General features: G+C 42.4%; 1 protein-coding gene across 1 annotated transcript in view; it reads right to left on the bottom strand.

Moving 5' to 3' along the window:
- The window catches only part of SMCHD1 (structural maintenance of chromosomes flexible hinge domain containing 1), a gene marked incomplete at its 5' end in the record, with an annotated part of 180,781 nt that overhangs the window by 66,828 nt on the left and 87,030 nt on the right, over positions 1 to 26,923 (bottom strand). The window contains 9 exons of the mRNA XM_038747255.1: positions 352 to 516; positions 1,131 to 1,249; positions 4,264 to 4,352; positions 10,048 to 10,196; positions 13,205 to 13,432; positions 13,809 to 13,943; positions 16,988 to 17,127; positions 22,711 to 22,783; positions 24,579 to 24,675. Coding sequence (XP_038603183.1) covers positions 352 to 516; positions 1,131 to 1,249; positions 4,264 to 4,352; positions 10,048 to 10,196; positions 13,205 to 13,432; positions 13,809 to 13,943; positions 16,988 to 17,127; positions 22,711 to 22,783; positions 24,579 to 24,675 — 1,195 coding nt within the window. The remainder of the gene's footprint in view (positions 1 to 351; positions 517 to 1,130; positions 1,250 to 4,263; positions 4,353 to 10,047; positions 10,197 to 13,204; positions 13,433 to 13,808; positions 13,944 to 16,987; positions 17,128 to 22,710; positions 22,784 to 24,578; positions 24,676 to 26,923) is intronic.

Here is a 26,923-nt window from a genome sequence, read left to right as displayed (position 1 = left end):
AAATTGTACTTATTGAGCACTTACTGTGTGTAGAGAGCACTGTAGTAAGCGCTAGGGAGAGTAAGACACTACAACAGACACATTCCAGATGGCCTTTAAGTCCTCCTCAGCAGTATTCCCTAGGGCTGCAGAGGGAAGGAAGGAGAGCGGGCATCAACTCAGACATCCTGTTTCTTAATGTCAGATTTCCCTTTCTCTAGATCCCACATTGCTACATGGAGAACATGAAAGAGCTGAGGTTAGACACTTTCCAGGGATTTCAAAATGGCCAAATCGAAGAACAACGCACACTGATCATTCAGAATCTCAAAACTACACAGTCAGCAAATCCATCAAATCAGAAAAACTCACCTCTAATTCTGGCCAATCCACCAGAATAAGTTTAACTGGAGGTCCAGAAATTAACTGCACCCGAAGAAAATCAGAAAATTCACGCCACGCAAAACACAATTCCTTGCTTCCGGGAGGTCCTGGATTAAATTTTATGCCTTTTACATTTATGCTCTGTGTACTTTCCTATTAAGAAAAGAAACAGTCTCAGAAAATATTGGAAAATTGATCAAAGATTTCAAAATAAAACCTCATAAAGGTACAAAACTACATAAATTATTGCAACCATTGAATTCTCAGAGAACACGATTTTAAAAGGTGGCTCATTCTACGTCCTTAAGATTAGGAATTCAAATCCAAACCTGTGTCTGCAAAATTCTAGGAATAATCAAATCATAATTTAGACATTATGCACACAAGAGCCTAGGGAAAGGGACGAGCAAGGCTACCGGATCATCCTCTAAAAAAGTCCAAAATTTTCTTATCACTCACTTACTTCACTGTTCAGTTTGCAAAAACTTTCGACTGCAAAATCCCACTGTCAATAACAAAATAACATCCCCTGAGTTGGGCTGAGTCAGAAGAAAACTGAAACCCTGAAGGAGCCAATTTTCCAAGCCTACACAATATGGTTTAAAATAGTTTGCAGGGGGTGTTTCACTGATTAAAACAACCGTGACTTATTCTTGTACATAATTCAGTTCTTCCCGCTTAGAGTAGCCTTATTAAAAAAGTAAAAATAGAGCATTTTAACAACCACTGTACATGTTGTAATAAATTGTTTTTGAAAGGAGACGTACCTGCCAGGTCACTTTCAAATTAGATTTATTTAATCCATTCCCAGAAATACCCAAAGAAGTTAAACAACTTGAACCTAATGTCTGAATCTGATTTCCGTACTGGTCTGTAATGATTACATCTTTAAAAGAAAAGGAAAAAAAAATGTAGTTAAGTGGATATGATACCACTATTTTGAAGAGTGATTTTCATTATCAGGAAATACTATAAATAAACTAGGAAATATTTACTTTGAAATTCAGTCCTGGACACGATTATGGTTAGGGCATGGATTTTAGTGTTTCACCTGTCCACCTAAATTTCAACTCCTCCTACATTTCCCAACTTGCTGTCTTAAAACCGGATTAAATCCACAAAATTTGTCCTATCACTTTCCACTGCCAAAAACGACTTGAATCGAGATACAAATTCAACTGAATGATGCCATCGCTGGGTGTCAAACCAATTTTGCACACTTATGAAATGTAAAAACTCCACTGTCTTGAGTAAATTTTGATTTACTGGTACCTTGAAGGTGCCGTCATTTTGAGTGCAACCAAAAATTTAATTTTTTTCAGGGTTTGCATCATTCTATCTGCTCTGTAAGGTCTACAGTTTTGCTGGGTAACTGACATCTTTGGATATTTTTTTCATTGATTGTTCTAATAGGCTGCCCTCACCTGAAAAGTCAAGGATTATGCTGGGAGTCCATGACTCTAAATGAAGTGAGACTGCCTCAAAAACTGCTATAATAATAATAACTGTGTTTTTTGTTAAGCAAATACTATGCGCCAAGGATTATACTAAACATTGGGGTGGATACAAGCAAATGGGGTTGGACACAGTCCCTGTTCCACGTGGGGCTTACAGTCTCAATTCCCATTTTACTGAGGCCCAGAGAAGTAGTGACTTGCCCTGATTTGCCCAAGGTCACACAGCAGACCTGTGGCAGAGCTGGGATTAGAACCCATGACCTTCTTACTGCCAGGCTGGTGCATCTATCCAATATGCCATGTTGCTATCAGTGCCACTTGATGCCAACAGAGAGCAATTCTACCGAATGCCCATCTAATTGGGTCATTTATAAATGCTGTAAAAAAAAAAAAGAGGACCAGAGGAGTAAAACTAAAAATCCTTCACTTTTGAAAACAGTGAAAGGAAACTCAAAGAATAAATCCTGATAATTGGCCCCCAGTAGAGCAATTCTACCGAGTGCCCACCTAGCTAATTGGGTCATTTATAAATGCTGTAAAAAAAAAAAAAAAGGGCCAGAGGAGTAAAACTAAAAATCCTTCACTTTTGAAAACAGTGAAAGGAAACCCAAAGAATAAATCCTGCTAATTGGCCCCCAATTAATCAACGGCATTTATTGAGCGCTTACTGTGTGTAGGACATGATACTGAGCGCTTGGGAGAGTACAATATAACAGAGACGGTAGACACGTTCCCTTGCCCACAAGGAGTTTACAAGAGGCATACACCCAGTTTCATCTTTAATATATGAGTTCTATTCTTGCAAGCCCCCGTGACAAGGAAAGCTTGCATTGTCTTGCACTGCATTGTAAGTGCCCATCCCTGACCAATACTCCCCACATACATATATACATACATGAGTAAAACTATTCCGTCTTGATCGTCGGAAGAACATCCCCTAACAATGTTGTAGCAGATCTGAGTGGGCTTTTTCAAAAGCTCTGAAAAGTCCACACCCTTACTCTGATGCAGGACATTTCAGAAGCCAAGAACATATTCAATCGTATTTATTGAGCGCTTACTGTGTGTAGAGTGCATATATATATATATATATATATATATATATATATATATATATATATATATTATTGCATATATATATATTATTGCATATATATATATATATTGCATACTAATATATATATTAGTGCATATTTATATATATATATGTTAGTTAATATATATATATATATAAATATATATACTGAGATTTCAGGGCCACAATGTTCCACCAGTAAATAGAAGCTCAGATTAGCATTAAAACTCAAATACAACTTAAGAAGTTTCGTGGCATGACGAATGGGGGAATAAGTTTCAACAGGGTGGTAAGGGTGGAAGGGAGGGTTTCAACTCAATTCGATCACATTTATTGAGCGCTTCCTGTGTGCAGAGCACTGTACTAAGCGCTCGGGAGAGTACAATACCACAACAAACAGGCACATTCCCTTCCCATATCAAGCTCACAGTCTAGAGGGGGAGGAAGATATTAATATAAATAAATAATCCACAGATATAATAATAATAATGGCATTTGTTAAGCACTTACTATGTGCAAAGCACTGTTCTAAGCGCTGGGGAGGATACAAGGTGATTAAGTTATCCCACGTGGGGCTCACAGCCTTAATCCCCATTTTACAGATGAGGTAACTGAGGCACAGAGAAGTTAAGTGACTTGCCCAAAGTACACAGCTGACAAGCGGTGAAGCCGGGATTTGAACCCATGACGCACATACAATATGTATGTAAGATACGTATGTAAGACGTAAGATATGTATGTAAGTGGTGTGGGGCTAGGAGGGGTGATAAATGAAGGGAGCAAGTCAGGGTGATACAGAAGGGAGTGGGAGAAAAGGACGGCTTAGTCAGAGGAGATGGGCCTTCAAAAAGGCTTTGAAGGGGGAGAGAAAAATTGTCAGATTTGAGGAGGGATGGTGTTTCTTGACTCCTGCATGGAGTCACTTCATCCAGTGGCTCCCAATTTAGTACAAAGTTGGCTCTCCCAATTGTGGAAACTCTACGCCTCAACAGGAGCACATTCATGGAGCTTTATCACCCCTCTAAAATTGATCAGGTAGGCAATTCTGGGTAATTTCGGTAAGCATCCGTAACTTGATATTAGTTCAGGGACCAATCCTCATTTCACAACATTGTTCCTAAGGGAAAATTGGCTCCAACTTACATTTCGGGTTACAAAACAGTTTTAACTCCATCTGTCTTAGTATTCTGAGTTCAAGCTGGGTTTTTTTGTTGTTGTTGTTGGCTGCTTTCAGCCTTAAGGGCATCTATTTTCTTTGAAAGTGATCCCCCCACGCCCCCCAAACCTAGATTTACAAACATATTTCTCACCCTACTAGTACTGCCACAATTCTGAATGTAACAGATTCTTAATCAAAAATTGACTCACCAATTTCTCCCGGAAGTTCTTGTCCCATTTGTACTGTACTTTCTCCTTTTAACTGGCATTTAAGATGCTTAGGTTCATCAGGAAGTGGTCTGAAAGGATTTTAAATTTTAAATGAATTTTTCACTCAATTACTAGACTGTTAAAAAATATCTCGGTTGCCTTAATCAATCTGGTATTTATTGAGCACTTACTGTGTGCGGAGCACTGTAATAATAATAATAATAATAATAATTGAGGAATTGTTAAGCGCTTTCTATGTACCAGGCCCTGTACTAAGCGCTGGGGTGGATACAAGCAAATTGGGTTGGACACAGTCCCTATCCCACATGGGGCTCACAGTCTCAATCCCCATTTGACAGATGAGGTAACTGAGGCACAGAGGAGTGAAGACTTCCCCAAGGTGCCCTGCTCTATCCACTACACCATGCCTCTTCTCCTGTTCTAAGAACTTGAGAGAGTACAATACAACGGAGTAGGTAAAGTGCAAGAGAATAGTTCGCAGCGCTTAGAACAGTGCTTTGCACATAGTAAGCGCTTAATAAATGCCATTATTATTATTATTATCCTTGTTCTCTCTAAAATCTTACACAACAAAGTAGTACTTACTCCAGTTAATAGAAAAGAGCTCAAAGAAGTGTCTCTTCATGGGAGAGGCGTTAATCCAAAGAGTCTAAAGAAGGTTATCGTTAAAGCTAATAATAATGCATCATCATCATCATCATCAATCGTATTTATTGAGCGCTTACTATGTGCAGAGCACTGTATTAAGCGCTTGGGAAGTACAAATTGGCAACATATAGAGACAGTCCCTACCCAACAGTGGGCTCACAGTCTAAAAGGGGGATAATTGTGTTTATTATCATACACTTCATTCTTCCAAAAGCTAAACTTCTAAACTTCTTCCTGGAATTCATTCAAGTACTATTTGTGAATTGAAGTAGTCTGTTTTGGAAGCTTCCTCTCTTGCTCTGAGAGAGCTAATGAAGTTCCCCACGGTTCTCAACTTAATTCACTTACTTCCATTGTTTGGAAGGATCTGGTTTATTTGGGCATAAGGAATTCTTTCCTGTTTAAAAAAAAACTTTCAGACAACGTTCATTTTTCCCAAGTGACCTTTTTACAATCTGAAGATAATAACAACAATAATAATTATGGTATCTGTTAAGCGCTATGTGCCAGGCACTCTATTAAGTGCTGAGGTAGATGCAAGCAAATCAGTTTGGAGACAGTCCCTGTGCCATGTGGGGCTCACAGTCTTCACCCCCAATTTACAGATGAGGTCGCTGGGGCACAGAGAAGTGAAGTGACTTGCCCACAGTCACACAGCAGACAAGTGTGTGCTCCTTCCTCCTCTCCCCATCCCCCTCACCCTACCTCCTTCCCCTCCCCACAGCACCTGTATATATGTTTGTACAGATTTATTACTCTATTTATTTTACTAGTACATATGTACTATTCTTTATTTTATTTTGTTAATATGTTTTGTTTTGTTGTCTGTCTCCCCCTTCTAGACTGTGAGCCCGTTGTTGGGTAGGGACCTTCTCTATATGTTGCCAACTTGTACTTCCCAAGCGCTTAGTACAGTGCTCTGCACACAGTAAGCGCTCAATAAATACAACTGAATGAATGAATGAAAGTGGCGGAGCCAGGATTAAAACCCATGACCTTCTGACTCCCAGGACCGGGCTCTATCCACTACGCCATGCTGTTTCTCTGATTGCTGACGGCAACAGCCAGAAACAAAAGAAACTTCCGCGAAAAGGTTTAGGAGATATACTGATGGGGGAGATCCATTGTTGCCACTCTGTTTTAGAGAGTGACATTTTGTGATAATGATGGTGATAACAACAACTGTGGTATTTTCTCAAGGACTTACTGAGAAGCAGCATGGCTCAGTGGAAAGAGCACGGACTTTGGAGCCAGAGGTCATGGGTTCAAATCCTGGCTCTGCCACTTGTCAGCTGTGTGACTTTGGGCAAGTCACTTAACTTCTCTGGGCCTCAGTTACCTCATCTGTAAAATGGGGATGAAGATTGTGAGCCCCACGTGGGACAACCTGATCACCTTGTATACCCTCAGCGCTTAGAACAGTGCCTCGCACATAGTAAGCGCTTAATAAATGCCATTATTAATAAATGCCATTATTAGGAGTCAAGCACTGTACTAAGCGCTGGGGTAGATACAAGATAATCAGGTCCCATGCGGGGCTCACAGTCTAAGTAGGAGGGGGAACAGATATTGAACCCCCATTTTACAGATGAAGGAACTGAGGCCCAGAGAAGTGATGTTCATTCATGCATTCAATTGTATTTATTGAGCGCTTACTGTGTGCAGAGCACTGTACTAAGCACTTGGGAAGTACAAGTTGGCAACATATAGAGCCGGTCCCTACCCAACGGCGGGCTCACAGTCTAGAAGGGGGAGACAGACAACAAAACAAAACATATTAACAAAATAAAATAAAAATAAATATGTACAAATAAAATAGTGATAAATACGTACAAACATATATACATATATACAGGTGTTGTGGGGAGGGGAAGGAGGTAAGGCGGCGGGGTGGGGAGAGGAAGGAGGGGGCTCAGTCTAGAGGAGTTAAGTGACTTGCTCAAAGTCACACGGCTGACAAGTGGCAGAGGCGGGATTTGAACCCATGACCTCTGACTCCAAAGCCCGGGCTCTTTCCACTGAGCCACGCTGCTTGTAAGCAGTTACCTCACTGTAAAATGGGGATTTAATCCTCCTCCCTCCAAGTTAAGACTGTGAGCCCTTTGTAGGACAGAGAGTGGTCCGGTCTGATTATCTTGCATCAACCCCAGGACTTGACACAGTGCTTAGCACACAGTCAACGCCTAACAAGTACTATTACTTCGTTCCAGCACCCAATGGAGGAAAAGTGAGCAAACTGACTAGGAACCACTGGACTACCTGAAGAACCTTACTTTGTCTGGAAACTTGATTTACATTGCTGCAAACCTAATAGCTTCCAATTGCGGGAGCAACAAAAGTTTACTGAAATAGTTACTCAGCAGAAGCACGTTACTTTCATGTGGACGTTAATATTACTCCATGCCAGAGGGTTTTTTTTTTTTTAAGTTATGCTTCCAAATGAACAGATCCTTTCAACCTTCTGACCCCATAGATTAACTGCTTCTTGATTTAACTATTCAGCTCCTCCTCCTCTTTCCTTCTGCAGAATCGTTTTGGGCCACTGTTCTGCTCCAAAGAAGAAAGCGTTATGAAATGAAAATCTGATGCCAATTAGTACTTTGGGTAAGAATTTGGAAAACAATAATGATAATGATGATAATAATAATAATAATGATGTTCTGAGCAGTAAAGGCAAAAGCCCTCTGTAATTTACACCTAGGGGACTTGTAACGTGAGATGATATTCTAAGTCTGGTGAAGCCAAATAAATCCCCTCTAAGATCCCACCATGATCCTCAGGAAATCATATACGAATACATTTTATTTCAAACACACACATACACACACACTCACGGTTATTTACTATTCTATTTTATTTTGTCAATGATGTTCATCTACCTTTACTTCTATTTATTCTGATGACTTGAAACCTGACCACGTTTTGTTTTGTTGTCTGTCTCCCCCTTCTAGACTGTGAACCCGTTGTTGGGTAGGGACTGTCTCTGTATGCTGTCAACATGCACTTCCCAAGCGCTTACTACAGTGCTCTGCAAACAGTAAGCGCTCAATAAATACGACTGAATGAATGAACGAATGAAATAAAATACATTTCACATGATATGCATAAATACAGAAATATAAGTGTAAGTGTGTAAATTATATTTCAGTGCACTTTATGGGTCAATAAATACATTTCTTATGACCGAATCACTTACTCATAATGGCTATGTGAATTTGAAAAGCCGACGGATGGGCATGATTTTCTCATAACATCGTAATGGTTAGATTCTCTTAGAAATAGTTCTTCCAATCACAATTTTGAAATCGGGATAAAAATCTCATTAATTTGCACACCATTACTGGGAAATCTGTGGTAATGCAGACCACTGCCACAGAAAATCGTTCTCTTTTTCTATGGCTTTGTCTGACAAAGGAAATGCCTGTGTTACATCGTGGCTAACGACCTCATTAGGCCGCAGGCAAGAGGAGATATGAAGAGGCATCAGGGACTAATAACCCTTGGGAAGCAGTGTGGCCTACTGGATAGAGCCCAGGCTGGTGGGCTGTGTGCATATACATATATATATATACACACATACACCTGTATATATGTATATACATACACCTGTATATATGTATATATATACACCTGTATATATGTATATATATACACACCTGTATATATGTATATATATACACACCTGTATATATGTATATATATACACACCTGTATATATGTATATATATACACCTGTATATATGTATAAATATATATATGTATATATATACACCTGTATATATGTATATATGTTTGTACATATTTATTACTCTATTTATTTATTTATTTTACTTGTACATATCTGTTCTACTTATTTTATTTTGTTGGTATGTTTGGTTTTGTTCTCTGTCTCCCCCTTTTAGATTGTGAGCCCACTGTTGGGTAGGGACTGTCTCTATATGTTGCCAACTTGTACTTCCCAAGCGCTTAGTACAGTGCTCTGCACACAGTAAGCGCTCAATAAATACGATTGATTGATTGGTGAGTCAGAAGGACTGGCTTCTATTCCCAGCTCTGCCACTTGTCTATTGTGTGACCTTGGGTGAGTCACTTCATTTCTCCGGGCCTCAGTGTCCTCATCTGGAAAATGGGGATTAAGACTGTGAGCCCCATGTGGGACACGGATTGTGTCCAACCTGATTAGCCTGTATCTACCCCAGCACTCAGTACAGTGCCTGGCACATAGTAAGTGCTTAACAAATACCACATTTAAAAAAACAAGCAAAAAAAAAAAATAAACCCAAAACAACTCCCGCCTGCTCGCGGATTGAAAGAAAAAAATAACCAAAGAGAGGAGGAAAGGGGTGGGGGAAGGAGAAAAGGAGAAAGAGAGAGAGGGAGAGAGAAATACACACGAAGGAGAGACTGAGAAAGAGTTAGGGTGGGAAGAGAGAGGGAGAGGAAGAGACAGGAAGGAGACAGAGGAAAAAAAAAACAAACCAGTAGAAAAAAACTTTAGTACTCACACTCTATACTACAGATTTTTTTCCCACTAAATCAAATTGTAACTTCCTCCTCCCCATCCCCCCACCCTACCTCCTTCTTCTCCCCACAGCACCTGCATATACATTTGTACAGATTTATTGCTCTATTTATTTTACTTGCACATATCTACTATCCTATCTATTTAAGGATGTGCATTTAGCTTTAATTCTATTTATTCTGATGACTTGACACCTGTCCATACGTTTTGTTTCGTTGTCTGTCTCCCCCTCCTAGACTGTGAGCCCGTTGCTGGGTGGGGACCATCTCTATATGTCGCCAAACTTGTACTTCCCAAGTGCTCAGTACAGTGCTCTGCACACAGTAAGCGCTCAATAAATACGACTGAATGAATCAATCATTTATTGAACTCTTACTGTGTGCAGAGCACTGTACTAAGTGTTTGGGAGAGTGCAATAGAAGAGGGTGGGGAGCCACATTCCCTGCCTAAAACGAGCTAACAGACTACACTATTTTACTCCAAATTAGTGAGATTTCACTACATACCTTTTTTGGAGAAGAGTATTTATCAAAAACCTATTATACACACTTTGAAAACTCTTAAAAAGGAGGGAAAAAAAATAAAACACAGACCTTACTGTAAATGCGCTCTCCAGAGAGACGTGATCATCCTGGAATGATATCTGGCAATACCGCACATCTTTCACAGACGTCGGCACTTTCACGTCTGGTAACAAACCCTGAAGCAAGTGCTCTTTGTTAATTTTCGGTGTCCAGTTAACCTGATGAGAAAAATATACATATATATATGTATGAAATGCACATCTGAGGACGCAAAAGCATACACCAAATTCTAACAGTACTGCATCCTTAAGGGGAGGAGGTACAGCACCGCTGAAGATACCACCAAGTCAAAATTCTTCTGGGGAGAAATCTGGTTTCATTTTCAGCAGCGTATACGTCAAGTTACAAGTCAATCAATCAATCAATCGTATTTATTGAGCGCTTACTATGTGCAGAGCACTGTACTAAGCGCTTGGGAAGTACAAATTGGCAACATATAGAGACAGTCCCTACCCAACAGTGGGCTCACAGTCTAAAAGGGGGAGACAGAGAACAAAACCAAACATACTAACAAAATAAAATAAATAGAATAGATATGTACAAGTAAAATAAATCAATAAGTCCACTGTGGGTCGCACCCACCCATCTCCCGTTACCTGGAAGGAATTTTTGAAGACTTTACAACTGTTTACAGGCCTTGTAAGCAACCAGGCCCACCTGAAGTAGCAACAGCAGCAATAATGGTATTTACTAATCCCGGCTCTGCCAATTGCTTGCTGTGTGACCTTGGGCCAGTCACTTCACTTCTCTGTGCCTCTGTGTGTGGGCCGGGACGTAGAAGGAGGGAAGCGAGGTGAGGAAGGAGGGGACAGGGTGGTGGGCTGCTTTAAAGTTAATGGTGAGGAGTTTTTATTTGATGCGGAGGTGAATGGGCGACCGCTGGAGATTTTTGAAGGTGGGGGTGGGGGACATGTCCTGAACGTTTCTGTAGAAAGATGATAATAATGATGATATTTGTTAAGCGCTTACTATGTGCAAAGCACTGTTCTAAAAGATGATCTGGGCAGCGGAGTTTAGTAAGGACTGCGGTGGGGATAAAAATTATTTATTTTATTTGTACATATCTATTCTATTTATTTTATTTTGTTAGTATGCTTGGTTTTGTTCTCTGTCTCCCCCTTTTAGACTGTGATCCCACTGTTGGGTAGGGACTGTCTCTATATGTTGCAATTTGTACTTCCCAAGCGCTTAGTCCAGTGCTCTGCACATAGTAAGCGCTCAATAAATACGATTGATGATGATGATGATGATGATGATGGGGAGAGACAGGAGGCTGGGAGGTCAGCAAGGAGGCTGATGTAGTAATTTAGGCGGTAGGGGACAGAGACTATGTCTAACCTGATAAACTTATATCTTCCCCAGCGCTCAGTACTGTGCCTGGAATACAGTAAGCACTTAACAAATCATCATCATCATCATCATCAATCATATTTATTGAGCGCTTACTATGTGCAGAGCACTGTACTAAGCGCTTGGGAAGTACAAGTTGGCAACATATAGAGACAGTCCCTACCCAACAGTGGGCTCACAGTCTAAAAGGGGGAGACAGAGAACAAAACCAAACATACTAACAAAATAAAATAGAATAGATATGTACAAATAAAATAAATAAATAAATAAATAGATAGATTAATAAACAAATAAACAAATAAAGAGAAGCAGCACCTCAGTGCTTAGTACAGTGCCTGGCACCTAGTAAGCCCTTAAAAAATACCCTTACTGTTGTTATTATTAGCAAATAAAAAAGAAGAATACAATTTAGTGGGTAAGACACGTATTTAAATAAGTTACAGATAGGAGAAACAGCGGAGTATAAGGACACCCCAAAACACACAATTACAAATACTTCAACAGCTACACCCATTTTTAAACACAAAGGATGATATGTAATCCCTGTACTATGAGAATGATCTTCTCAAAAAGCTGACAAGGCATATGCAAACCCATTTGATCAACCACTTCAACAAGGTTCTAATCCTGGCTCCGCCACTTGTCTGCTGTGTGACCTTGGGCAAGTCACTTCACTTCTCTGGGCCTCAGTTCCCTCATCTGGAAAATGGGGATTGAAACTGTGAGCCCCATGTGGGACAGGGACTGTGTCCAACCCAATTTGCTTGTATCTACCCCAGAGCTTACCGGGCAAGTCAATTCACTTCTCTGGGCCTCAGTTCCCTCATCTGGAAAATGGGGATTGAAACAGTGAGCCCCATGTGGGACAAGGACTGTGCCCAACCCAATTTGCTTGTATCTACCCCAGAGCAGTGACTGGCACATAGTAAGCGCTTAAAAAATGCCATCATTATTATTACTATTATAAATAATAACAATGACTTTCCTTTGGGAGTCCTTTGGTGCCAATGGGCTGGATTATAAATCTCAATGAGAAGCAGCGTGGCTCAGTGGAAAGAGCATGGGCTTTGGAGTCCGAGGTCATGGGTTCGAATCCTGCCTCTGCCAACTTTGTGACTTTGGGCAAGTCATTTCACTTCTCTCTGCCTCAGTTCCCTCATCTGTAAAATCTCTCCCCCTTTTAGACTGTGAGCCCACTGTTGGGTAGGGACTGTCTCTATACGTTGCCAATTTGTACTTCCCAAGCGCTTAGTACAGTGCTCTGCACACAGTAAGCGCTCAATAAATACGATTGATGATGATGATGATGATGGGGATTAAGACTGTGAGCCCCCTGCGGGACAACCTGATCATCCCGTAACCACCCCAGCACTTAGAACAGTGCTTTGCACACAGTAAGCGCTTAATAAATGCCATTATTATTATTTTTATTTATAATACCAGAGAAGTCCACTCTGTGCAAATTCTTGGAATTTCTGCAAAATTTAATCATCCAAGCTTTCGACATTAACAGGCCAAAAACTAATGTCCTCTTAATTACTGTATGAGGACGATGATTCTAACTCATTGATATTTTTCTCGAGTCAATTTGTTTTTCAAATAGGAATTAGATTAAGACAATTAATTAATTAGATTATGACAAATTAAGACACAAAGAGAGATATGATCTTAGAACAAGAAATCCTTGGGAACGTGTCTACCAGTTCTAGTGCACTGTACTCGCCCAAGCACTTAGTATGGTGCTCCACACCAAGTAGGCTCTCAATAAATACCACTGATTGAAGTTGGGGGGGGGAGTTTGTTTTCAATAACGTACTTTGATTTTCTCTGCCAGAGCTGCCGTTATGATGATTTCCCTCTCCCCTTCATCATACATCTGAAAAATGAGATTATGCATGACGTCGCCCGCGATCCAGTTGATCTCGTCTTGATGTTTAATTTGAATCGCCTTTTGTCCTTCCACACTGAAGATTTGCAATCTGGCAACGTGGCTGCTGGGAAGCAATTTGAAAGTCTTCTCCACGGCTGTTACCTCTTTACAACTCTAGGTATAAGCAAAAACATAAACTGGAATGACTTGGCAAGAAACCAGGTTAAAAATGGGTTTAAAAAGGGCCGGGGAAGAGCCGGGAAGCTTTCGTTCAGTTTACTGCCAGTTCAGTTTACAAGCAGCTACGGAAAGGTGATTGTTGCAAAAGTGGCCGAGTTTCAGGGAGGCATTTTGAATTAACAGTTTCGGAGACACATCCGACATTCAAAGTGTGAAAACATCTTCCCTTTTTACGTGTTTTCCCTGTTGAAAAGCCCAAAGAACTCACTGCTGTAAAATGTTACAAAGCAATTTCATGACCCATCCTTTCATTACAGATATCGATGTAAATCGAACCAACTAAAAAAACACCACACACAAAACCACTTACAGGTATTTCGATCTTTGCTTTAAGTGTCTGATCTTTCTTTATGTTCTGTACTTGGACTACAGGCCCAGTTAAAATACTGGTCCCAGCGTTGCTGCAATCCACGGTGTATACTGGAAGGTTTGGAGCACCTAGGAACTAGGGAAAAAAATAACAGACAGTCTTCTGAATTTCACTCTGCTAGCTGGGTCATTCTTCTACAAAACCGTTCAGTCCCACGTCTCCACACTCCTCAAGAACCTCCAAGCGGTTGCCCAACCACCTCCACCCCAGACAGAAACTCTTTTTTGTCGGCTTTGAGGCACTCACTCCCCCGGCCCCCTCCTACCTCACCTCCCTGATTTCCCACTCCAACCCAACGTGCTTTCGCTCCTCAAATGCCAACCTACTCACAGAACCTCGAGCCTCTCCACCTGGCGGCTGACCTCTTGCCCATGTCCTACCTGGAAAACCCTCCCTCTTCCTAACAAATGATTACTCTCCCCACCTTCAAACCCTTCTTCTCCAAGAAGCCTTCCCCGACTAAGTCCTTATTTTCTCTTCTCTCGTTCCCTGATGGTTGGCTGCTGACCTCTCGCCCATGTCCTACCTGGAAAACCCTCCCTCTTCCTAACAAATGATTACTCTCCCCACCTTCAAACCATTCTTCTCCAAGAGGCCTTCCCCGACTAAGTCCTTATTTTCTCTTCTCTCGTTCCCTGATGGTTGGCCGCTGACCTCTCGCCCGTGTCCTACCTGGAAAACCCTCCCTCTTCCTGTCTAACAAATGATTACTCTCCCCACCTTCAAAATCTTCTTCTCCAAGAGGCCTTCCCCGACTAAGTCCTTATTTTCTCTTCTCTCGTTCCCTGATGGTTGGCCGTTGACCTCTCACCCGTGCCCTACCTGGAAAACCCTCCCTCTTCCTAACAAATGATTACTCTCCCCACCTTCAAACCCTTCTTCTCCAAGAGGTCTTCCCCGACTAAGTCCCTATTTTCTCTTCTCTCGTTCCCTGATGGTTGGCCGCTGACCTCTCGCCCGTGTCCTACCTGGAACACCCTCCCTCTTCCTAACAAATGATTACTCTCCCCACCTTCAAACCCTTCTTCTCCAAGAGGCCTTCCCCGACTAAGTCCTAATTTTCTCTTCTCTCGTCCCCTGATGGTTTCTATTTTCTCCCGTCTGCGTTGTCCTTGCACTTGGATTTGCCCCCTTTACTGACCCCAGCTTCAGCCCCACAGCATTTATGCCCGCATATGTCATTTATTTTCATGGCTGTCTCCCCCTTTAGATTGTAAGCTCTTCCAGGCCAGGGAACATGTCTTACCCACTCTGTTACACTGTGCTCTCCCACGTGCTTAGTACACTGCTCCGCATCCAGTAAGCGCTCAATAAATACAACCGACCGATACTATCAGGACAGTTGGTGAGGTCACTGGACATTTAGAGGTAGGAATTGTGGGCACTGGGGACATCGGAAGCAGGGTGGGTCAGTGGGATAGAGCACTGGCCTGAAAGTCAGAAGGAGTTGGGTTCTAATCCTGGCTCTGCCACCTGTCCTTGGGCAATTCATTTCACTTCTCTGGTCCTCAGTTCCCTCATCTGGAAAGTGGGAATAAGAGTGTGAGCACCACATGGGACAGGGACTGTGTCCACCCTGAATAACATGTTAACATGTATCCAACCCAAGCGCTTAGAGCGGTGCTTGGCTCATAGGAAGCGCTTCACAAGTGCCATAATTGGGGGCTTCGGGGGGGATGTGGAAGTTTGGAACAATTAGCCGGGATTAAGGGCAGGGGAGTTAATGAAGGGGAGAATTGAATAACAATAAAAATAATAATGATAATAATAACAACTGTGGTACTTGTTAAGTGCTTACTATGTGTCAGGCACTGTACAAAGAGCTGCGGTGGATATAAGCAAATCGTGTGAGTCCCAAGTGGGGCTCACAGTCTCCATCCCCAATTTACAGATGAGGCAACTGAGGCACAGAGAAGTGCAGTGACTTGCCCAAGGTCACACAGCATCCACGTGAAGGAGTTGGGATTAGAACCCATGACCTTCTGACTCCCAGCCTGTGTTCTGTCGTGAATTCATGAGCAGAAGAGAACTATGATTTGATTTACAGTGGGATACAGGGGGCTAGTTTAACTGCTGGCGGCCTTCTGCTGCACAAACAGAAACAGCAGACTGTGGGGGGGGGTGATGGAGGGCTGTTGGAAGAGTGTTAAGAGGGATGGGGGAGAAAAGAACTGAATTTGGTAGAAAGGGTCAGAGTTGAAGGCACATATTTCTGCATCGAGTAGTGGGAATCCATCAATCATATCTTCTATCCGTCAATGGTATTTATTGAGCGCTTGCTGTGAGCACATTATCGAGGGGAAGGTCAGAAGGGGAGTCCAAGATGGGGGTGTATAGCTGGAGTGGGGCCAGAGGTTAGTCAAGTGATTATGGTTGGTGTTGACGATAATAAAAATAATAATAATCATGGTATTTGTTAAGTGCTTACTATGTGTCAGGCACTGCGCTAAGTGCTGGGCTGGAGACAAGCAAATCCGGTTGGACACAGGCCCTGTCCCACGTGGTCAGTCTCCATCCCCATTTTACAGATAAGGTCACTGAGGCCCAGAGAAGTGAAATGACCTGCCCGAGGAGACTGTAAGCCTGTAAGGAGACTGCAAGCCCATTAAGCGCTTAGTACAGTGCTCTGCACACAGTAAGCGCTCAATAAATACGATTGATGATGATGATGTTGGGCAGGGATTGTCTCTGTTGCTGAATTGTACTTTCCAAGTGCTTAGTGCAGTGCCCTGCGCACAGTAAGAGCTCAATACAATTGAATGAATGAAATGGAGGAGCCGGAATTAGAACCCATGACCTTCTGACTCCTAGGCCTGTGCTCCACTACGCCATGCTGCTTAGAACAATGCTTGGCACATAGTAAGCGCTTAACAAGTACCATTATTATTATTATAGGAAAACCTCCTGCTCATTTATTCATGCATTCATATTTATTGAGCACTTTACTGTGTGCAGAGCACTGTACTAAGCGCTTGCTCATTGTTTCATGACTCTCTGTCCACTCTAGGGGTTCTTCTCTCTCCTGCCAACTAAACTACCAGTCACCCCTAAGTGGTCTGGGGCCCCTCAGAGCACAAGAGAGCAAGACGATAATTCGTTTCTCACAAGGGGCAACTTACCTTACAGTGTACAAGCAACTTGGGCTGGGCTGTGATATTCCCAACTTCATCTAACACTTCCACCTGGAATGGAAAGGCTGTTCCATTTTCAATGACTAAAATGTCCGATTCGGGTTTCACTTTCAACTGACGAGGAGGCCCTGGTAAAATGAATGCCACCAAAAAAGGGAAACTGAAAAACCCAAGGTTCAATTCCTACTTTCATCGAGCTGAAATTTATAAAACTTACGCATTTATTCAACTTCAAGGCTATCTCCAGGATAAAAGTGTACGCGTGACACATTAGTACAGGAATTACAGGACACATGGTCAAACACTACAAAAAACTGCACTGTGCAAAATTATTCTACCATCTTAAGACTGAGCCCCCCTTTTTCCTCTCCTCCTCCCCGCGCTACCTCCTTCCCCTCCCCACAGCACCTGTATATATGTTTGTACAGATTTATTACTTTATTTACTTTACTTGTACATATTTACTATTCTATTTATTTTGTTAATGATTTGCATCTAGCTTTACTTCTACTTATTCTGATGACTTGACACTGGTCCACATGTTTTGTTTTGTTGTCTGTCTCCCCCTTCTAGACTGTGAGCCCATTGTTGGGTAGGGACCATCTCTGTAAGTTGCCAACTTGTACTTTCCAAGAGCCTAGTACAAGTGCTCTGCACACAATAAGTGCTCAATAAATATGACAATGAATGAATGATAGCCAAACTTTACTATTATTTCCCCTGTCCCTAATAGACTGTAATGTACGTCTCCCCCGAAGACTACAAGCTCCTTGTGAGTACCAGTAGCATTCACTCATTCATTCGATCGTATTTATTGAGTGCTTACTGTGTGCAGAACACTGTACTAAGTGCTTGGGAAGTATACGTTGGCAACATATAGAGACGGTCCCTACCCAACAGCGGGCTCACAGTCTAGCATCTACCAACTCTGTTGTATTGTAATAATAAGAATAATTATGGAATTTGTTAGGTGCTTACTATGTGCCAGGCACTGTACAGAGTGCTGGGGTAAATCGGGTGGGATGCAGCCCCGTCCCACGTGGGGCTCAAAGTCTTAATCCCCATTTGACAGAGAGAAGCAGCGTGGCTCAATGGAAAAGAGCCCGGGCTTTGGAGTCAGAGGTCATGGGTTCAAATCCCGGCTCTAACAATTGTCAGCTGTGTGACTCTGGGCAAGTCACTTCACTTCTCTGTGCCTCAGTTGCCTCATCTGTAAAATGGGGATGAAGACTGTGAGCCCCACGTGGGACAACCTGATTACCTTGTAACCTCCCCAGCGCTTAGAACAGTGCTTGGCACATAGTAAGCGCTTAATACACGCCATTATTATTATTATTATGAGGGAATTGAGGCACAAAAAGTGAAGTGACTGGCCCAGGGTCACACAGCAGGCAAGTGGCAGAGCAGGGATTAGAACCCATGACCTTCTACCAGGCCCGTGCTTTAGCCACTACAGAATGCTGCTTCTCAAGCAACTCCCCAAGCACTTAGTACGTCGTCATCATCATCATAATTAATCGTATTTATTGAGCGCTTTCTGTGTGCAGAGCACTGTACTAAGTGCTTGGGAAGTACAAATTGGCAACATACAGAGACAGTCCCTACCCAACAGTGGGCTCACAGTCTAAAAGGGGGAGACAAAACCAAACATACTACAAAATAAAATAGAATAGATATGTACAAGTAAAATAAATAAATAGAGTAATAAATATGTACAAACATATATCCATATATACAGGTACTGTGGGGAAGGGAAGGAGGTAAGATGGGGGGGATGGAGGGGGGGACGAGGGGGAGAGGAAGGAAGGGGCTCAGTCTGGGTACAGTGTTCTGCACACAGTAAACACTCGATACATGCCACTGATTGATTTAGATTTTAAAACATTTCATCATTGAAAGCACTCTCCCCAAATCCAAAGCCTTACTGAAATCATATCTCACCCCTCTTCTATTTTCCTTCACTCCTGCCTCTCCCATGTATTCTAATAATAATGATGATGGTGTCTGTTAAGTGCTTACTTGGTGCCAGGCACTATACTAAGCACTGGGGTGGACACAAGCAAATCAAGTTGGACCCAGTCCCTGTCCCATGTGGGGTTCACACTCTCACTCCCCGTTTTACAGATGAGGTAACTGAGGCACTTGGAAGTGAAGTGACTTGCCCAGCAGACTGGTGGTGGAGGCAGGATTAGAACCCATGACCTCCTGACTCCCAGGACAGTGCTCAATCCATTACGCCATGGGTTCCACCCTTTCAACACTTAGGTACTCCCCACCCATCCCAACAGCAAATATAATAATAATAATGATGGTATTTGTATATATATACATATCCTTATACTCAGCTGTAATTTATTTTATTAATAATAATAATAATGGCATTTATTAAGCGCTTACTATGTGCAAAGCACTGTTCTAAGCGCTGGGGAGGTTACAAGGTGATCAGGTTGTCCCTCGGGGGGCTCACAGTCTTCATCCCAGCTCTGCCAGTTGTCAGCTGTGTGATTTTGGGTAAGTCACTTAACTCCTTTGGGCCTCTGTTACATCATCTGTAAAATGGGGATTAAGACTGTGAGCCCCCCGTGGGACAACCTGATCACTTTGTAACCTCCCCAGCGCTTAGAACAGTGCTTTGCACATAGTAAGCGCTTAATAAATGCCATTATTATTATCCCCATTTTATAGATGAGGGAACTGAGGCACAGAGAAGTTAGGTGACTTGCCCAAAGTCACACAGCTGACAATTGGCGGAACCGGGGTTTGAACCCATGACCTGTGACTCCAAAGCCCGGGCTTTTCCCACTGAGCCACGTCTGTCTCCCCCACCGGACTGCAAGCTACTTGAGAGCAGGGATTGTGTCTACCAACTGCACTGTTCTGTCCCAAACATTTTAGTACAGTGCTCTGCACCAGGCGCTTGATAAATACCACTGACTGACTGAAACTTTCATTTTTCTGTTTTATCATTTTCGGTAAGAACTGAACTCAAATTTTCCCTTTGGCCTTAAACAGTCCTTCTAGTGAACATCTCCAAGTTGTACCAAACTTGAAATAAGCAAAACTGGCCATTCCCTGATTTGCTCTGAAATTTAATCGCCACATAAAATTTAGTGCATTTGAAGTCTCTATGCAAGGTGCCACCATTTTCTGCCAGTGGTTGAAAATCTCTTTGAAAATCTGGTTACTTCTGTCTCGCTCAGCCTAAGCTCACTAACGGTCTTAATTTGAATATCTTCACCAGGGGCACAAGTTTTAAACATGAATGAACGCTACTTGTAGGAACCTAGTAATTGTTCATCACAGCGCCTTCGTTTTCCTCTGCCATACACGACGTCCCATGCTGAAAGAGACGAGCCAACAGGGATGGACACAGTCCCTGTTCCACCTGGGGCTCCCAGTTGCGATCCCCATTTCCCAGATGAGGTAACAGAGGCCCAGAGAAGAGAAGGCCCTACTTCCCTTCAAGGCCCTACTGAGAGCTCACCTCCTCCAGGAGGCCTTCCCAGACTGAGCCCCTTCCTTCCTCTTCCCCTCGTCCCCCTCTCCATCCCCCCCATCTTACCTCCAGCACCTGTATATATATGTTTGTACATATTTATTACTCTATTTATTATTCTATTTTACTTGTACATATCTATTCTATTTCTTTTATTTTGTTAGTATGTTTGGTTTTGTTGTCTGTCTCCCCCTTTTAGACTGTGAGCCCTCTGTTGGGTAGGGACTGTCTCTATATGTTGCCAACTTGTACTTCCCAAGCGCTTAGTACAGTGCTCTGCATACAGTAAGCGCTCAATAAATATGATTGATGATGATGATGATGAAGTGACTTGCCCAAGGTCACACAGCAGACAAGTGGCAGAACCAGGATTAGAACCCATGACTCACAGGCCCTCGCACTATCCACTCTGCCACGCTGCTTCCCTTTTGCGTTGTCCCCATTTGCTCCCTTTATTCACCCCCTCCACCTCCAAGCCCCAGCCCTTGTGTACGTAGCCGTAATTCATCGATTTTAAAGACTGAAAGCTCGTTGTGAGCAGGGAATGTGTCTGTTCTATTGCTCTGCTTTACTCTATTTTACATTTAAATACATTCTGAACAATATGAACACTGCGGGGATTCACCCCTTTTACATTAAACATTTTGAACAATAAGTATGAATACTGCAAGCATTCACCCATTTTATATTGAATATATTTTGAACAATAACCATTCCCCAACTACCTCTCCCTTCTGCGTCATCTATGCACTTGGATGCGTAAACTTCAGGCACTTGGTATTCACTCCACCCTCATCATCATCATAATAATAATAGCATTTATTAAGCGCTTACTATGTGCAAAGCACTGTTCTAAGCGCTGGGGAGGTTACAAGGTGATCAGGTTGTCCCATGGGGGGCTCAAAGTCTTCAGCCCCATTTTACAGATGAGGGAACTGAGGCACAGAGAATAATAATAATAATAATAATAATGGCATTTATTAAGCGCTTACTATGTGCAAAGCACTGTTCTAAGCGCTGGGGAGGTTACAAGGTGATCAGGTTGTCCCACGGGGGGCTCACAGTCCTCATCCCCATTTTACAGATGAGGGAACTGAGGCACAGAGAATAATAATAATAGCATTTATTAAGCGCTTACTATGTGCAAAACACTGTTCTAAGCGCCGGGGAGGTTACAAGGTGATCAGGTTGTCCCACGTGGGGCTCACAGTCTTAATCGCTGCCCAAAGTCACACAGCTGACAAGTGGCAGAGCCGGGATTAGAACCCACGACCTCTGGCTCCCAAGCCCGGGCTCTTTCCACTGAGCCACGCTGCTTCTCCCCACAGCACTTAATATATGCCTCCCCCTCTAGACTGAAGCAGCATGGTGTAGTGGATACAGCAGGGGCCCGGGAGTTAGAAGGTCACAAATTCTAATCCCCGCTCTGCCACTTGTCTGCTGTGTGACCTTGAGCAAGTCACTTCACTTCTCTGGGCCTCAGTTACCTCATCTGTAAAATGGGGTTGGAGACTGTGGGTTAGGGACTGAGTCCAACCCAACTTGCTTGTATCTACCCTAGCGCTTAGAAGCAGCGTGGCTCAGTGGAAAGAGCCCGAGCTTTGGAGCCAGAGGTCGTGGGTTCAAATCCCGGCTCCGCCAATTGTCAGCTGTGTGACTTTGGGCAAGTCACTTCACTTCTCTGGGCCTCAGTTCCCTCATCTGTAAAATGGGGATGAAGACTGTGAGCCCCCCCGTGGGCCAACCTGATCACCTTGTAACCTCCCCAGCACTTAGAACACTGCTTTGCACATAGAGCTTAATAAATGCCATTATTATTATTATTATTATTAACAAATACCATAATTATCATCATCATCATCATCATCATCATCAAATGTATTTATTGAGCGCTTACTATGTGCAGAGCACTGTACTAAGCGCTTGGGAAGTACAATTATCCTCATCATCAGACTGGAAGCTCTTTCTGGGCAGGGAGCGTTGTCTATCAATTCCGTTGCATTGTACTCTCCTGAGGGCTTAGCTCAGTGTTCTGCATACCATATTTTATATAACATTATATAAAATATAATACCACTCAACAAATACCACTGATGGCTTGGAACCAAGCGCACGTTTCAGAATTCTCTCTCACTAGAGGACGAACATTATATATTAAACCTGTTGGCACATTTCAAAGCATACCATGAGGAATGTTTCTTAAAAAAGTATTTACCAGGCAGCAATCGAATTTTCAAAATCTGAGAGTCTTCTTTTAAACCTGGTAGAATAACCTTCAGGTTAAAATTCTGTTGAAAAGAATATTTGAAATATTAAACTGAGTCAACAAAGTAACAACAAACTCAAAAATTAATCTTATTTTGGAATTTCATTTTTGTCCCATTACAGCTCACTGTGGGCAGGGAACACATCTACCAACTCTGTGCGACTGTTCTCTCCCAAGCGCTTAATACAGTGCTCTGTACACAGAAAGCACTCAATCCATATCACTGATTGACTGATTAATCTAGAATTCACTGAAAATGCTCAATTTATGCCTCTTTGAAACACTTGGAACAAAAAGTGGGAGTCGAATTATTTCTTCCTAGTAAACATTCTTCTACAAATTCAAAAACCATTATTCAAATGGTGCCAATTAAATCCATCTTTGTTCAAGAAGTATGTTTTTTCACTGTTACATGGCTTGTGAGCCCCATCTGGGGCACTAAAGTGTATTTTAACTGGGTTTTATCTAGTACAGTGCTTAGCGCAAAGTATGCAGAACTATGATATTGATATCTATCAGCAGGTAGTAAAATTAATAAGGGGATTTGAAAGCATAGCAAGAAACTTACTCAGGAGATGGTAATAACTAGTGATTTTCCCCAGCCATTTTAAAAGATAAAGAGAATTTAGAAAGAAAATTAAGCAATTTTTTGAAGCTGCTTTGCAGTGAGGGAGAACATTTATTTCATAGAAAATTTTGATTAGGAAAAATTTCCTCCTCCCGGAATTTTACTTGTTCCCTGGTACATATGTTTAAAATAAATTGCTTTTTCCCCTGGTTTATATTAAACATTCTGTACTAAGAAAGCACATACTTACTGAAATAACTTTAAAAAATGGTGTGAACTTGCCGAATCACCAAGGGACTAATTTATCTATGAATTCAAGTTGCAGAGCCATGGGTTTCTTACACCCTGATGGAAAAACTGACAACATAATACATTAACCTGCAACTGGAATTCCTAAACCATTATCGTCAAGACAAATGCTCTCGTTGTTGTACACAGTCACCTCGAACTACACATTTTTATGTTAAATCTAGATAATGATATGCCCATATAAATCACCTATTGACAACTTCTTCCTCAAGACTGTTTGAAATGTGTCTACCTTAGAAGTGAAATCAAAGCACTGGATGGGAAGGGAGTAGACTTTGGAAGCTGCTAAGGAAAGTTGTAGCTTAGAGCATAGATTTGGGAAAACCAGATGTGAAGCTGGAGTAATAGAAGAGTGTGAAATTGGAAATGATGGATCGGGACAGGATTTAGAAAGGGAAATGGCTGAGGAAAAGCATTCACACTGTGTCGTGATGAGCAATCCATTCTGCCACTCTGGACTGTGAGTTCCAGACATTTTCCCAATTCGATTTGTCTAGAGAACGGTATATTCCCCAGTGAAAACAGCCAGAACTTGTTCTGTCACTTACAACAGGCCCACTGGTTCATTTAATTGTGTTAACGAGTGCACAGTCCCTGGAGGAGGGAGCCGTTAAGTTCCTTGGCTGTAAAATCCCACAAAAGGGAAGGTCTGAACGTCTTTCCCAATTAATTGTCTGAAGGACTGAGGAAACAGGAGAATGGATTACATTCACTTAGGCTTAACTAGGATTGACTTGCAAAACTACAGATTGGAAGAGCCAGCTGAGAGCACAACAGACGATGCTTTCATCTCTCACTGCGTTTCACTTACATGAAGACACCACGTTATTTTCAATATTTTCAATATGAGCTCCTTAGTACAGTGCTTTGCACACAGTAAGCGCTCAGTAAAGATGAACGAAAGCTATGGAATGAAGACCCATTTCGGCACCCTGCTTACCTTGCCCTGGTAATTGTTTACGTGGCCCTTAGCTGTAACACCCTTAATTATACAAGTTGGTCCTTTACTTATTTCTTCATACTCCAATGACAAACCGCTACAAAAACAAATGAAAACATATAGTATGAGTTTTCTGAAATGCTATGCTACCAGGCTTTATCATCACTTCATTCTGCGACTAAATGCAACAGAGAAACAGTACAAAATATTGGACTTTCACGAAATGTCTTTCTATTCTGCATAGCAATACCACTGGGGAGCTCAGTAACTGCTTAATTACAACACCATCATTTCTCCCCATCTTGAGGGGTGATCATAATTGTGGATTTAGCCCCTATGCTGATGGGATGTAATCATTTCTTCTTCTCCCACTCCTTTCTGTATCACCCTTACACTTGAATTTGCACCTTACCTTCACCCCTCCTCCAGCTCCACAGTACTTCGGTACTTGTGAACATAGCCGTAATTTATTTATTTATATTCATAAATAAATGGAGTGTTGCAAGCACGTTAGCTTGCTGCAGGCAGGGAACGTGTCTCCCAACTCTGCCGTGCTGTCCTCTCCCAAGCACTTAATACAGTGCTCTGCATACAGGAAACGCTCAATAAATACCCTTGATCGATTGAATGCTGAAGGGAGTCAAATCCTGAAAGACTTGGAAGCATTTCGCTGAGGATTAGACAAGGGGGAACTGCCTATATTACAGCCATGAATCACTGACCACACCAATCACTCCTCCTACTCGCACCCAGATCTTAGAAAAGGAATACAAGAAGGGTAACGACTACCGTGGCTGTAACCTCCCAGGATGATGACTAAGCTATGATCAAAATCTGTGATAAATTGTGCAGCATTAAGGAATATCTTTGTATTGGCTCTTTGGCAAAGGTGAGGCAATTTCAGCTTGTTCGTGTTTTCATTCAGATTGCTAAAATGCAAAGTCCCCAACTGTATTAAAAAGAATTTATTGGGGAAAACATTTCCATTGGACCCACTGATATAAAAAGGGCTCAACAAATGTAAAAAAATAATAAATTTACATTTAATAAATTTAATAATAATAAAGATGGTATTTGTTAAGCACTTATTACGTGCCAAGCACTGTTCTAAGCACTGCGGGGGGGGAGATACAAGTTTATCAGGTTGTCCCAAGTGGGGCTCACAGTCTTAATCCCCGCTTTGCAGATCGGGTAACTGAGGCCCGGAGAAGAGAAGTGACCTGCCCAAAGCCACACAGCTGACAAGCGGCAGAGGTGGGATTAGAACCCACGATCTCTTGACTCTCAAGCCCATGCTCTTTCCACGCAGCTCTCTATGAGTTTGGGGCAAAACTCTTTCTATTCCCTTTTTAGGAAACATCTTATTCACTCATTCATTCAATCGTATTTATTGAGCGCTTACTGTGTGCAGAGCACTGTACTAAGCGCTTGGGAAGTACAAGTTGGCAACATATAGATATTTTCTTGAACTGCGTCCCTTACTCCTCGAGAATTTAGGGTTCAACTTTCCACCTGTCCATTAGCAGTGGGAAGGGAATGCACACGGATTAACATCTACCTGAACCTCTGAGTTGCCAGCAACAACGGCCAAAGTCGGCAGGACTGCTTTAAAAGGTATCTGCTAAGCGCTTACTCTGTGCCAGGCACTATACTAATTGCTGGGGTAGGTAGGTACACGGTTGGGGCTCACAGTCTTAATCCCCGTTTTACAGGTGAGGTGAAACTGAGGTGCAGGGAAGTAACGTGACTTGCCCAAGGTCACCCGGCAGACAAACGGCAGAGCCGGGATTAGAAGCCGGGCCTTCTGACTTCCCAGGCCTTTGCTCTATCCACTTAACCACACTGCTTCTCAATCAGCTCAATTCTTCCATCAGCTCCCCTGGGGATTTTAAGATTACAAGGGACACGATGTGATCAGCTGTTTTTATTGGGCGCTTCCTGTGGGCAGAACACTGTACTAAGCACTTGGGAGAGAACATAGAACAATATAACGGACACATTCCCTGCTCTCCACAAGTCTACAGGAATACAACGGATAATTACAAAAGTGACAATTTAAATAAAAGGCACAAAGCTTAAAAGGGGGAATTTTCTGCGACTCAATCATGGTGATAGATAATCCCAAGGTGGCTGCGTAATTGAGGATGTCATGAGTAACAGTATGACCTAGTGGAAAGAATAAGGGCCTGGGGTTCAAGGGACCCGAGTTCTATAACTTTGGCTCTGCCACTTGTCTGCTGTGGGACAGCCTAGGCCTGGGAATCGGAAGGTCACTGGTTCTAATCCCGGCTCTGCCACTTGTCTGCTGTGTGACCCTGGGCAAGTCACTTCACTTCTCTGGGCCT

The sequence above is a fragment of the Tachyglossus aculeatus genome, chromosome 5 (genome assembly GCF_015852505.1).
Source record: "Tachyglossus aculeatus isolate mTacAcu1 chromosome 5, mTacAcu1.pri, whole genome shotgun sequence".
Classification (NCBI taxonomy): Eukaryota; Metazoa; Chordata; class Mammalia; order Monotremata; family Tachyglossidae; genus Tachyglossus; species Tachyglossus aculeatus.
Note: the sequence above shows the minus strand (reverse complement) of the source record. Positions and strands in the feature narration are given on the sequence as shown.